The sequence below is a fragment of the Oncorhynchus gorbuscha genome, linkage group LG05 (assembly GCF_021184085.1).
Source record: "Oncorhynchus gorbuscha isolate QuinsamMale2020 ecotype Even-year linkage group LG05, OgorEven_v1.0, whole genome shotgun sequence".
NCBI lineage: Eukaryota > Metazoa > Chordata > Actinopteri > Salmoniformes > Salmonidae > Oncorhynchus > Oncorhynchus gorbuscha.
The window spans coordinates 86331731-86346501 of NC_060177.1; the positions used below are offsets into that span (position 1 = coordinate 86331731).

The following is a 14771-nucleotide window of genomic DNA, read 5'->3' on the forward strand; positions in this document are numbered from 1 at the left end:
TAAGAATGATGGAGGCCACTGTGTTCTTGGGGGACATTCAATACTGCAGAAATGTTTTGGTACCCTTCCCCAGATCTGTGTCTCGACACAATCCTCTCTCAGAGCTCTACGGACAATTCCTTCAACCTCATGGCTTGGTTTTTGCTCTGACATACACTGTCAACTGTGGGACCTTATATAGACAGGTGTGTGCCTTTCCAAATCATGTCCAATCAATTGCATTTACCAGAGGTGGACTATAATCAAGTTGTTGAAACATCTCAAGGATGATCAATGGAAACAGGATGCACTTGAGCTCAATTTCGAGTCTCATTTGAAAGGGTCTGAAAACGTATGTAAATAAGGTATTTCTGTTTTTTAATTTGAATACATTTGCAAAAATGTTTTTGCTTTGTCATTATGGGGTATTGTGCATAGATTGCTGAGCTTTTAGTTTTTATTTAATGTATTTTAGAATAAGGCTGTAACGTAACAAAATGTGGAAAAAGTCTTCTGGAATAACTCTTCTTTCAAACAACAGGCAGAATTGCAGTGCTTATAGTCATAAACAGCTGTGTCTCATTTTCCTTCCCACTCTTTATTTTCCTAATGTGGTTTAGGTAATGGGGGTGTGGTTTAGGTAATGGGGGTGTGGTTTAGGTAATGGGGGTGTGGTTTGGGTAATGGGGCTGTGGTTTAGGTAATGGGGCTGTGGTTTAGGTAATGGGGCTGTGGTTTCGGTAATGGAGGTGTGGTTTAGGTAATGGGGCTGTGGTTTCGGTAATGGAGGTGTGGTTTAGGTAATGGAAGTGTGGTTTAGGTAATGGAGGTGTGGTTTAGGTAATGGAAGTGTGGTTTAGGTAATGGGGCTGTGGTTTAGGTAATGGGGCTGTGGTTTCGGTAATGGAGGTGTGGTTTAGGTAATGGGGGTGTGGTTTAGGTAATGGGGCTGTGGTTTAGGTAATGGGGCTGTGGTTTAGGTAATGGGGCTGTGGTTTCGGTAATGGAGGTGTGGTTTAGGTAATGGGGGTGTGGTTTAGGTAATGGGGCTGTGGTTTAGGTAATGGGGCTGTGGTTTCGGTAATGGAGGTGTGGTTTAGGTAATGGGGCTGTGGTTTCTGTTATGCAGGTGAATGAGGACCCAAAAGCGACTTGGCGAAAACAGAGTCTTTATTCCAGTAAAGGAAATATGCAATACTCCTAGACAAAACGGAGCGGTAAACAAAGCATAAAAAACTAATTCCACTCGTAGTGACGAGGACAGACTGGAGACTCGACCATAAACTGTAGGTTGCCTCGGGAAGGCACCGACCGTAGCAGACTCAGACACCTGCTCACCACGCAGCATCTGAGGGAAACACGACACGACAGGGCGAGACAAAGACACAGCACGGTGAACAATATACAAGGATCCGACAGGACAGAAACGGAAGACAAGGGGAGAAATAGGGACTCTAATCAGAGGGCAAGATACGGAACAGGTGTGAAAAGATTAGATGATTGATTAGGGGAATAGGAACAGCTGGGAGCAGGAACGGAACGATAGAGAGAAGAGAGAGAGGGAGGGAGAGAGAAAAAAGGGAACGAACCTAAAAAGACCAGCAGGGGGAAAACGAACAGAAGGGAAAGCAAAATGACAAGACAATATAAGACAAAACATGACAGTTTCGGTAATGGGGCTGTGGTTTAGGTAATGGAGGTGTGGTTTAGGTAATGGGGCTGTGGTTTAGGTAATGGGGCTGTGGTTTAGGTAATGGAAGTGTGGTTTAGGTAATGGGGTTTGGTTTAGGTAATGGGGCTGTTTAGTTTAGTTTATTTTATTTTTACAGGGACAGTGCACATTAATCAACGTTTCAGTAAAAGTGCCGGTTTTAGCCAGCCGGCTAATTTTCAACCGCAGTCCCTGGGCAGGTTATTAAAAACAATTACAATATAGACAATAGCACCATAGACATAGCAACATAGCAACATAGGACAAGCAAGACATAGCATACAGACAGAGCAACATAGGACAAAAAGCAGCAAGACAAAATTCATAAAAGCAACAAAGTGTTTCCACACCTCACAAGCTACAGACAACAGACAACATGGAAAGCGGCAACACACAGCTAGGGACCATGTTCACAAATCTGATTGACCTTTAGCCATGTCTTCAAGCATTTTGTGAAAGTGTGATATGTGGTGCAGTTATGTGTGTCTGATGGCAGTGTATTCCAGACATGGGAAGCTCTCACAGAGAATGCAGATTTACTAAAGGTGCTTTTCCTTAGGGGGACTATACAGTCACCTCTCATGGCAGACCTTGTGGATCTGCTGCCATATGTCTGGGTATTCTGTTTAACAAAAATATTGAGTGGAGGGGGAGCCAGGCCATTAAGGATCTTGAATACAAGACATGCGTCGGTGTATTGCACAAGATTTTCCCAACTCAAGAGCTCATGTTTTCTAAGGATGTGACAATGATGATGGCTATTGGGCTTCCTATCAAGCACTTTGAGAGCCTGTTTGTAGACAGACTGAATAGGTTTTAATGTTGTACAGCAAGCTTGGGCCCAACTAGTCAAGCAGTATGTTAAGTGGGGGAGTATCATAGATTTGAAGTACAGTTTTGCTACCTCTGTAGTCAAACAATTTCGTATAAATCGGAAATTAGCTAGATTGAATTTAGTTATTTGAATGACCTTTTTCACATGCTTTTTAAAAGAGAGGTTGGAATCAAGTATGATGCCAAGGTACTTAAAATCGGATACCACCTGGAGCACAGGGACCTGGAGTCCCTGTGGTTTTCGTAATGGAGGTGTGGTTTAGGTAATGGGGGTAATGGGGGTGTGGTTTAGGTAATGGAAGTGTGGTTTAGGGAATGGGGGTGTGGTTTAGGTCAGGGGGTGTGGTTTAGGTAATGGGGGTGTGGTTTAGGTAAAGAGGGTGTAGTTTAGGTAATGGGGGTGTGGTTTAAGTAATGAGAGTGTGATTTAGGTAATGGAAGTGTGGTTTAGGGAATGGGGGTGTGGTTTAGGTAATGAGGGGTGGTTTGGTTTAGGTAATGGGGGTGTGGTTTAGGTCATGAATATTTGGTTTTGAATTTCACTGTTTCTGTGTGACAGTGTTATTGGGCTGTGGGATTTGGCAAATAAAAATGTCAACATCTTCCTCTCCCTCTCTCTCCTTCCCCTCCCTATTTCCCTTTTTCCTCCTCTCCCTCATCTCTCCCCCTCTCCCTCCTCTCTCTCCTCCCCTTTCCCTCCTCTCTCTCCTCCCCTTTCCGTCCTCTCTCTCCTCCCCTCTCTCCCTCCCCCCTCCCTCTCTCCTCCCCCTCTCCCTCCTCTCTCTACTCCCCCTCTCCCTCCTCTCTCCCCCCCCCTCTCCCTCCTCCCCCTCTCCCCCTCTCCTCTCTCTACTCCCGCTCCTCTCTCAGGTGAATCTGTTTGTTCTGCTGTCGGTGGTGTGTGTTCTCCTCAACCTGGCTGGCTTCATCCTCTGCTGCCAGGGGGCTCAGCTGGTCTCCACCATGACCAACTGCCAACTGGTGAGACACACATACACACACCCTTGTTAGCATCATGACAGCATAGACCTGTAGGTAGGTGCATTAAGTCTGGGTCTGCCTCAGACTTCTCCTCTGTCTATCCATCCATGGTGTTAGTGGATGTCTCTCTTCCTCTCCTTCCTCTCTACCAGAGGTATCTACCTCATCACTGTCTCCTCTCCTCTCCTCTCCTCTCCTCTCCTCTCCTCTCCTCTCCTCTCCTCTCCTCTCCTCTCCTCTCCTCTCCTCTCCTCTCCTCTCCTCTCCTCTCCTCTCCTCTCCTCTCCTCTCCTCTCCTCTCCTCTCCTCTCCACTCCTCTCCTCTCCTCTCTACATCCTCACACCAGTCATCACTTCATTAGTCCAACCAGACCCACACAGAGACCAAGGTCTGTGTCCCAAAGAGCACCCTATTCCCTACATAATGCAATACTTTTGACCAGTGTCCTATGGGCCCTGGTGTAATGTAGTGCCCTATAAAGAGAATAGGGTTCCATTTGGGAATCAGACCAGGGCTGGTTCTCGTTGCAGGGATATCAACATGGCACAGTTCATTAGCTTAGCCAGCTAGACAGGAGCTCAGATGTTAGACCTACTGGATCTCCTCCCACCACAAAACCTCATTTAACACAAGCTGTGTATTGGCTCAGACTGGTGCTGAAATCTGGACTTTGACAAACACTCGAGTGGATGCACACACACACACACACACACACACACACACACACACACACACACACACACACACACACACACACACACACACACACACACACACACACACACACACACACACACACACACACACACACACACACACACACACACACACAGTTCACAAACATCACCCCCCTCCTTTCCCTAACCTCCCTCCCTCCCTCCCTCCCTCCCTCCCTCCCTCCCTCCCTCCCTCCCTCCCTCCCTCCCTCCCTCCCTCCCTCCCTCCCTCCCTCCCTCCCTCCCTCCCTGCCCTCCCTTCTTTACTTCCCACCCTTTCTTCCTTCCTTCCCTCACTTCTCTCCCTTCCTTCCTTCCCCCCTAACATCCCCTCCTTGCTGCCCTTCTCTCCCTTCATTCCTTCCCTCCCTCCCTCCCTCCCTTCCATCACCCCCCCTCCTTTCCCTAACTTCTCTCCATCCCTTCCTTCCCTCCTTTCATCCCTCCTCCTTAATTTCTTCTGGTTGAAAGTGTTGACAATATTAGAATAAGTTGAGATGAGGCACAGTCTGTGTTGTCTGAACATTTCTTCTTCCTGTTCTGTTGTGTGTTTCAAAGTGAGTCTAACGACCATGTATCTGGTGTGTGTGTTGTGTATTTCAAAGTGAGTCTAACAGCCGTGTGTGTGTGTGTTGTGTATTTCAAAGTGAGTCTAACAGCCGTGTGTGTGTGTGTGTGTGTTGTGTGTTTCAGAGCGAGGCGGGAGATGTGTGTAACTGTTGTCCCCAGATCTCCATGTGCCCTGAGGAGAAACTACTCAAACTCTACCCTGGGCACTCCTGTAACACCATGAGGGTCTTGCTCAAGGTGTGTGTGTGTCTGAGTGTGAGTGTGTGTGTGTTCATATTTGCCTGTGTGTGAGAGAGAATGTGCGTTCTTTGTTACACCATATAGTGAGATAAGATGGTTCTTGGTTGTTGTGGGTGGTTATTGCTAACTCTGCTTCCTGTCTGTCTGTTTCCAGAAGGTTCTGTTTGCTCTGTGTGTTCTGAATGCTCTGACCACTGCAGTATGCCTGGTGGCTGCTGCCCTGCGGTACCTACAGATCTTCACCACACGACGCCCATGTATGGTAAGACTATCATAATGCCCCATCATAACCATTCACACGGCCTCAGAACCCCAGGCTCAACCAATCATATAGGTTAGAATCTGCATCACATAACAGAAGAATATCCAGTGTGGCCAATGAATGATTGTTGTGTTTTTCACCATTAAAGATGCATCTCAATAAGTGGCTTCTTCTGTCGTCATCTCTTTTCCTTTTCCTTCCTCTTTCTGTTAGGATGACCCCAGGCCAATCACAGAGGAAGGGGAGGAGACAAATATTGTCCCTGACCCAGATGAGTTTGTCCCCCCTGCTCCTCCCCCATCCTACTTCTCAACCTTCTACTCCTACACCCCCCGGCTGGCTCGCAGGATGTTTGGGGACAGTGTGATACCTCTGCCTCCTGTCTATGCAGCCAGGATTAAAGGAGTAGAGGTGTTCTGTCCTCTTGACCCTCCCCCTCCATACGAGGCTGTTACAGGAGGCTCCGCCCTCGCCACTGCAACACAGGTACACACGATGTTCTGGCACGGCTTATACAGGGCATTCGGAAAGTATTGAGACCCCTTGACCTTTTCTACATTCTGTTACTTTACTTTACCCCCCCTCATCAATCTACCCACAATACTCCATAATGACAATGCAAAAACAGGTTTTTATAAAAATAAAAAAATGAAATATCACTTTTACATACCAGTCAAACGTTTGGACAAACGTTTTTATTTTTACTATTTTCTACATTGTAGAATAATAGTGAAGAGATCAAAACTATGAAAAAACACATATTTTTTTGTACTTTAAAAAAAAATTTTATTTAACTAGGCAAGTCAGTTAAGAACAAATTCTTATTTTCAATGACGGCCTAGGAACTGTGGGTTAACTGCCTGTTCAGGGGCAGAACAACAGATTTGTACCTTGTCAGCTTGGGGATTTGAACTTGCAACCTTTCGGTTACTAGTCCAACACTCTAACCACTAGGCTACCCTGTAGTAACCATAAACATGTTAAACAAATCAAAAATATATTTTAGATTTTAGATTCTTCAAAGTTGCCACCCTTTGCCTTGATGACAGCTTTGCAAACTCTTGGCATTGTGTTATTTCATTGTTATACCTAATCATCAGCAGAAACTGGCAAGTAGGAACTGAAAATGGTGTGTGTAAAGGGTTAAAGGTTTTAAACTCAGTCTCTCAACGGATGAGACATGGAAGAGTTGGTGGACTACAGGATATGATGCCTTTAGAAGCTTGCTTCATTTAAAATGGATTAAATCATTGTGAAGGGATTAACAAAAGGGAGGAGTGTAGTGGGAAATTGTCATTGTATTTGACTAACCTTGTGAAACTGTTTTATTATAATCTCCTGTTCTTGGGAGTATCATGCTGGGTTACAAACCAGCTTGCTCCTGTGTCGTTGTATAGATCCTCTTCCATCCCAGGCCGGCTCGGTCCTCCCCTCCCGCTCCGTGGCTCGATGACTCATTGCGAGCTCACAGAACAGGGCTCCGGGCAGCCGAGCGGAAATGGAGGAAAACTCGCCTCCCTGCGGACCTGGCATCCTTTCACTCCCTCCTCTCTACATTTTCCTCCTCTGTCTCTGCTGCTAAAGCCACTTTCTACCACGCTAAATTCCAAGCATCTGCCTCTAACCCTAGGAAGCTCTTTGCCACCTTCTCCTCCCTCCTGAATCCTCCGCCCCCTCCCCCCTCCTCCTCTCTGCAGATGACTTCGTCAACCATTTTGAAAAGAAGGTCGACGACATCCGATCCTCGTTTGCTAAGTCAAACGACACCGCTGGTTCTGCTCACACTGCCCTACCCTGTGCTCTGACCTCTTTCTCCCCTCTCTCCAGATGAAATCTCGCGTCTTGTGACGGCCGGCCGCCCAACAACCTGCCCGCTTGACCCTATCCCCTCCTCTCTTCTCCAGACCATTTCCGGAGACCTTCTCCCCTTACCTCACCTCGCTCATCAACTCATCCCTGACCGTTGGCTACGTCCCTTCCGTCTTCAAGAGAGCGAGAGTTGCACCCCTTCTGAAAAAACCTACACTCGATCCCTCCGATGTCAACAATTACAGACCAGTATCCCTTCTTTCTTTTCTCTCCAAAACTCTTGAACGTGCCGTCCTTGGCCAGCTCTCCCGCTATCTCTCTCTGAATGACCTTCTTGATCCAAATCAGTCAGGTTTCAAGACTAGTCATTCAACTGAGACTGCTCTCCTCTGTATCACGGAGGCGCTCCGCACTGCTAAAGCTAACTCTCTCTCCTCTGCTCTCATCCTTCTAGATCTATCGGCTGCCTTCGATACTGTGAACCATCAGATCCTCCTCTCCACCCTCTCCGAGTTGGGCATCTCTCGGCGCGGCCCACGCTTGGATTGCGTCCTACCTGACAGGTCGCTCCTACCAGGTGGCGTGGCGAGAATCTGTCTCCTCACCACGCGCTCTCACCACTGGTGTCCCCCAGGGCTCTGTTCTTGGCCCTCTCCTATTCTCGCTATACACCAAGTCACTTGGCTCTGTCATAACCTCACATGGTCTCTCTTATCATTGCTATGCAGACGACACACAATTAATCTTCTCCTTTCCCCCTTCTGATGACCAGGTGGCGACCGCATCTCTGCATGTCTGGCAGACATATCAGTGTGGATGACGGATCACCACCTCAAGCTGAACCTCGGCAAGACGGAGCTGCTCTTCCTCCCGGGGAAGGACTGCCCGTTCCATGATCTCGCCATCACGGTCGACAACTCCATTGTGTCCTCCTCCCAGAGCGCCAAGAACCTTGGCGTGATCCTGGACAACACCCTGTCGTTCTCAACTAACATCAAGGCGGTGGCCCGTTCCTGTAGGTTCATGCTCTACAACATCCGCAGAGTACGACCCTGCCTCACACAGGAAGCGGCGCAGGTCCTAATCCAGGCACTTGTCATCTCCCGTCTGGATTACTGCAACTCGCTGTTGGCTGGGCTCCCTGCCTGTGCCATTAAACCCCTTCAACTCATCCAGAACGCCGCAGCCCGTCTGGTGTTCAACCTTCCCAAGTTCTCTCACGTCACCCCGCTCCTCCGTTCTCTCCACTGGCTTCCAGTTGAAGCTCGCATCCGCTACAAGACCATGGTGCTTGCCTACGGAGCTGTGAGGGGAACGGCACCTCAGTACCTCCAGGCTCTGATCAGGCCCTACACCCAAACAAGGGCACTGCGTTCATCCACCTCTGGCCTGCTCGCCTCCCTACCACTGAGGAAGTACAGCTCCCGCTCAGCCCAGTCAAAACTGTTCGCTGCCCTGGCCCCCCAATGGTGGAACAAACTCCCTCACGACGCCAGGACAGCGGAGTCAATCACCACCTTCCGGAGACACCTGAAACCCCACCTCTTTAAGGAATACCTAGGATAGGTTAAGTAATCCCTCTCACCCCACCCCCCTAAGTTTTAGATGCACTATTGTTAAGTGACTGTCCCACTGGATGTCATAAGGTGAATGCACCAATTTGTAAGTCGCTCTGGATAAGAGCGTCTGCTAAATGACTTAAATGTAAATGTAAATGTAAATGGAGAGTCCTGCCCAAGAACAGGAAACTATAGAGATATGTGCTTATCACCCAATGCTTTGGAATTCAGACTGTCTATACTGCGCTGTGTAACTCTGTTATTCTCTGTGAGCTCAGAAATAAAGAATATTGGTTTGAGTTGGACTCCAGCAAGTCCTTATTTGATAATATCCATCACAATTCTTGGTCAACTCCCTGACCAAGGCCCTTCTCCCCCAATTGCTCAGTTTGGCAGGGCGGCCAGCACTAGGAAGAGTCTTGGTGGTTCCAAACTTCTTCCATTTAAGATTGATGGAGGCCACTGTGTTCTTGGGGACATTCAATGCTGCAGAATGTTTTGGTACCCTTCCCCAGATCTGTGCCTCGACACAATCCTGTCTCGGAGCTCTACGGACAATTTCTGCGACCTCATGGCTTGGTTTTTGCTCTGACATACACTGTCAATTGTGGGAACTTATATAGACAGGGGTGTGCCTTTCCATATCATGTCCAATCAATTTAATTCACCACAGGTGGACTCCAATCAAGTTGTAGAAACATCTCAAGGATGATCAATGGACACAGGATTCACCTGAGCTCAATTTTAAGTCTCATAGCAAAGGGTCTGAATACTTATGTAAATAAGGTATTTCTGTTTTTTTTTATACATTTGCAAAGAAATCTAAAAACCTGTTTTAATTTTGTCATGACGTGGTATTGTGTGTAGATTGAGAGATGTTTTATTTTAGAATAAGGCTGTAACGTAACAAAATGTGGAAAAAGTCAAGGGGTCTGAATACTTGTCGATTGCGCTGTAAATGTGCTATGTATAGGTTATGAATGGGCTATGTATGGCTTATGAATGGTCTATGTCTGGCTTATGAATGGGCTATGTATGGCTTATGAATGGTCTATGTATGGCTTATGAATGGGCTATGTATGGCTTATGAATGGGCTATGTATGGCTTATAAATGGGCTATGTATGGCTTATGAATGGTCTATGTATGGCTTATGAATGTGCTATGTATAGGTTATGAATGGGCTATGTATGGCTTATAAATGGGCTATGTATGGCTTATGAATGGGCTATGTATGGCTTATGAATGGGCTATGTATGGCTTATGAATGTGCTATAAGGTCCTGGTGTAGGTACCTTTCAAATCAATTGTTACCCATTATTTAATGCCAATAACAATAGTGATTATAAGATAAATCAATTCATAAAGGTAATGAATAGATGCATAATGTAGCATCTTGTGCATGTGACATTTGGGTAAACAATATCCTTTAATATCTCTATCATTAATATCTCTAAATCTCTGGACATGACCCCAATACCTTTTAATATCTCTATCATTAATATCTCTAAATCTCTGGACATGACCCCAATACCTTTTAATATCTCTATCATTAATATCTATACATCTCTGGACATGACCCCAATACCTTTTAATATCTCTATCATTAATATCTATACATCTCTGGACATGACCCCAATACCTTTTAATATCTCTATCATTAATATCTCTAAATCTCTGGACATGACCCCAATACCTTTTAATATCTCTATCATTAATATCTCTAAATCTCTGGACATGACCCAATACCTTTTAATATCTCTATCATTAATATCTATACATCTCTGGACATGACCCCAATACCTTTTAATATCTCTATCATTAATATCTCTAAATCTCTGGACATGACCCAATACCTTTTAATATCTCTATCATTAATATCTCTAAATCTCTGGACATGACCCAATACCTTTTAATATCTCTATCATTAATATCTCTAAATCTCTGGACATGACCCCAATACCTTTTAATATCTCTATCATTAATATCTCTAAATCTCTGGACATGACCCAATACCTTTTAATATCTCTATCATTAATATCTCTAAATCTCTGGACATGACCCCAATACCTTTTAATATCTCTATCATTAATATCTCTAAATCTCTGACCACAAATATCTCTGCTGTGTGTTTCTGTTTAGGAGACAGAGATTCAGATTACCATGACAGATCTGCCTGAGTTGGTGGAGGAGCGGAGTGAGCGCTCTGAGACGGGTATTCCTGTTAGAGGTAGGACGCATGGATGGATGGGCGGACAAACCAAAGAATTTCACACACAGACATACACAAAGACATACTTGGCCTATACATGACAGACTTTTTATGGCAGATTTCAGCTATCTATTTGTGAAACTCTCAATGGAAGGGCATATCCAAACCTTGACAGAAAAAAATGGTGAATCTCTCAAATCTTTACATTAATATATGCTTCATCATGAAACAACCTGTGGTAAAGCTGTGTGTGTGTGTGTGTGTGTGTGTGTGTGTGTGTGTGTGTGTGTGTGTGTGTGTGTGTGTGTGTGTGTGTGTGTGTGTGTGTGTGTGTGTGTGTGTGTGTGTGTGTGTGTGTGTGTGTGTGTGTGTGTATGCGTGCGTGCGTGCGTGTGTGCGTGCGTGCGTGCGTTGACAAAGTATTCCCCAGACGCACACCGTATCCTGCAAAAAGTCCTGGTTGGAGGTCTACAGTTATCCTAGTGAAAGTATCTCTATAGTTACTGTATCCCATTGTATTCCTATAGTAGTTGTATCCCAGTGTATTGCTATAGTTACTGTATCCCAGTGTATTGCTATAGTTACTGTATCCCAGTGTATTGCTATAGTTACTGTATCCCAGTGTATTGCTATAGTTACTGTATCCCAGTATATTGCTATATTTACTGTATCCCAGTGTACTGCTATAGTTACGGTATCCCAGTATATTGCTATAGTTACTGTATCCCAGTGTATTGCTATATTTACTGTATCCCAGTGTATTGCTATAGTTACTGTATCCCAGTGTATTGCTATATTTACTGTATCCCAATGTATTGCTATAGTTACTGTATCCCAGTATATTGCTGTAGTTACTGTATCCCGGTGTATTGCTATAGTTACTGTATCCCAGTGTATTGCTATAGTTACTGTATCCCAGTGTATTGCTATAGTTACTGTATCCCAGTGTATTGCTATAGTTACTGTATCCCAGTGCATTGCTATAGTTACTGTATCCCAGTGTATTGCTATAGTAGTTGTATCCCAGTGTACTGCTATAGTTACTGTATCCCAGTGTATTGCTATAGTTACTGTATCCCAGTGTATTGCTATAGTTACTGTATCCCAGTGTATTGCTATAGTTACTGTATCCCGGTGTATTGCTATAGTTACTGTATCCCAGTGTATTGCTATAGTTACTGTATCCCAGTGTATTGCTATAGTTACTGTATCCCGGTGTATTGCTATAGTTACTGTATCCCAGTGTATTGCTATAGTAGTTGTATCCCAGTGTACTGCTATAGTTACTGTATCCCAGTGTATTGCTATAGTTACTGTATCCCAGTGTATTGCTATAGTTACTGTATCCCAGTGTACTGCTATAGTTACTGTATCCCAGTGTATTGCTATAGTTACTGTATCCCAGTGTATTGCTATAGTTACTGTATCCCAGTGTATTGCTATAGTTACTGTATCCCAGTGTACTGCTATAATTACTGTATCCCAGTGTATTGCTATAGTTACTGTATCCCAGTGTATTGCTATAGTAGTTGTATCCCAGTGTATTGCTATAGTTACTGTATCCCAGTGTACTGCTATAGTTACTGTATCCCAGTGTAATGCTATAGTTACTGTATCCCGGTGTATTGCTATAGTTACTGTATCCCAGTGTATTGCTATAGTTACTGTATCCCAGTATATTGCTATAGTTACTGTATCCCGGTGTATTGCTATAGTTACTGTATCCCTGTGTATTGCTATAGTTACTGTATCCCAGTGTATTGCTATAGTTACTGTGTCCCGGTGTATTGCTATAGTTACTGTATCCCGGTGTATTGCTATAGTTACTGTATCCCAGTGTATTGCTATAGTTACTGTATCCCAGTGTACTGCTATAATTACTGTATCCCAGTGTATTGCTATAGTTACTATATCCCAGTGTACTGCTATAGTTACTGTATCCCAGTGTATTGCTATAGTTACTGTATCCCAGTGTACTGCTATAGTTACTGTATCCCAGTGTATTGCTATAGTTACTGTATCCCAGTGTATTGCTATAGTTACTGTATCCCAGTGTACTGCTATAGTTACTGTATCCCAGTGTATTGCTATAGTTACTGTATCCCAGTGTACTGCTATAGTTACTGTATCCCAGTGTATTGCTATAGTAGTTGTATCCCAGTGTACTGCTATAGTTACTGTATAGCAGTGTATTGCTATAGTTACTGTATCCCAGTGTATTGCTATAGTTACTGTATCCCAGTGTACTGCTATAGTTACTGTATCCCAGTGTATTGCTATAGTTACTGTATCCCGGTGTATTGCTATAGTTACTGTATCCCAGTGTATTGCTATAGTTACTGTATCCCAGTATATTGCTATAGTTACTGTATCCCGGTGTATTGCTATAGTTACTGTATCCCGGTGTATTGCTATAGTTACTGTATCCCAGTGTATTGCTATAGTTACTGTATCCCAGTGTATTGCTATAGTTACTGTATCCCAGTGTATTGCTATAGTTACTGTATCCCAGTGTATTGCTATAGTAGTTGTATCCCAGTGTACTGCTATAGTTACTGTATACCAGTGTATTGCTATAGTTACTGTATCCCAGTGTATTGCTATAGTTACTGTATCCCAGTGTATTGCTATAGTTACTGTATCCCAGTGTACTGCTATAGTTACTGTATCCCAGTGTATTGCTATAGTTACTGTATCCCAGTGTACTGCTATAGTTACTGTATCCCAGTGTATTGCTATAGTTACTGTATCCCAGTGTATTGCTATAGTTACTGTATAGCAGTGTATTGCTATAGTTACTGTATAGTTACTGTATCCCAGTGTATTGCTATAGTTACTGTATCCCAGTGTACTGCTATAGTTACTGTATCCCAGTGTATTGCTATAGTTACTGTATCCCAGTGTATTGCTATAGTTACTGTATCCCAGTGTATTGCTATAGTTACTGTATCCCAGTGTATTGCTATAGTTACTGTATCCCAGTGTGTATTGCTATAGTTACTGTATCCCAGTGTATTGCTATAGTTACTGTATCCCAGTGTATTGCTATAGTTACTGTATCCCAGTGTATTGCTATAGTTACTGTATCCCAGTGTATTGCTATAGTTACTGTATCCCAGTGTATTGCTATAGTTACTGTATCCCAGTGTATTGCTATAGTTACTGTATATCCCAGTGTACTGCTATAGTTACTGTATCCCAGTGTATTGCTATAGTTACTGTATCCCAGTGTATTGCTATAGTTACTGTATCCCAGTGTATTGCTATAGTTACTGTATCCCAGTCTATTGCTATAGTAGTTGTATCCCAGTGTATTGCTATAGTTACTGTATCCCACTGTATTGCTATAGTTACTGTATCCCAGTGTATTGCTATAGTTACTGTATCCCAGTGTACTGCTATAGTTACTGTATCCCAGTGTATTGCTATAGTTACTGTATCCCAGTGTATTGCTATAGTTACTGTATCCCAGTGTATTGCTATAGTTACTGTATCCCAGTGTATTGCTATAGTTACTGTATCCCAGTATATTGCTATAGTTACTGTATCCCAGTGTATTGCTATAGTTACTGTATCCCAGTGTATTGCTATAGTTACTGTATCCCAGTGTATTGCTATAGTTACTGTATCCCAGTGTACTGCTATAATTACTGTATCCCAGTGTATTGCTATAGTTACTGTATCCCAGTGTATTGATATAGTTAGTTGTATCCCAGTGTATTGCTATAGTTACTGTATCCCAGTGTACTGCTATAGTTACTGTATCCCAGTGTATTGCTATAGTTACTGTATCCCAGTGTATTGCTATAGTTACTGTATCCCAGTGTATTGCTATAGTTACTGTATCCCAGTGTATAGTTGCTATATAGTTACTGTATCCCAGTGTATTGCTATAGTT

At 43.9% G+C, this 14771-nt stretch overlaps 1 protein-coding gene across 1 annotated transcript in view; it reads left to right on the forward strand.

The window, feature by feature from the left end:
- LOC124036612 (protein FAM189A2-like) overlaps window positions 1-14771 on the forward strand; it is a 56078-nt gene that overhangs the window by 21465 nt on the left and 19842 nt on the right. Inside the window, exons 3-7 of the mRNA XM_046351416.1 lie at window positions 3395-3505; window positions 4916-5029; window positions 5187-5294; window positions 5508-5780; window positions 10804-10891. Of these exons, the coding sequence (XP_046207372.1) occupies window positions 3395-3505; window positions 4916-5029; window positions 5187-5294; window positions 5508-5780; window positions 10804-10891 (694 nt within the window). The remainder of the gene's footprint in view (window positions 1-3394; window positions 3506-4915; window positions 5030-5186; window positions 5295-5507; window positions 5781-10803; window positions 10892-14771) is intronic.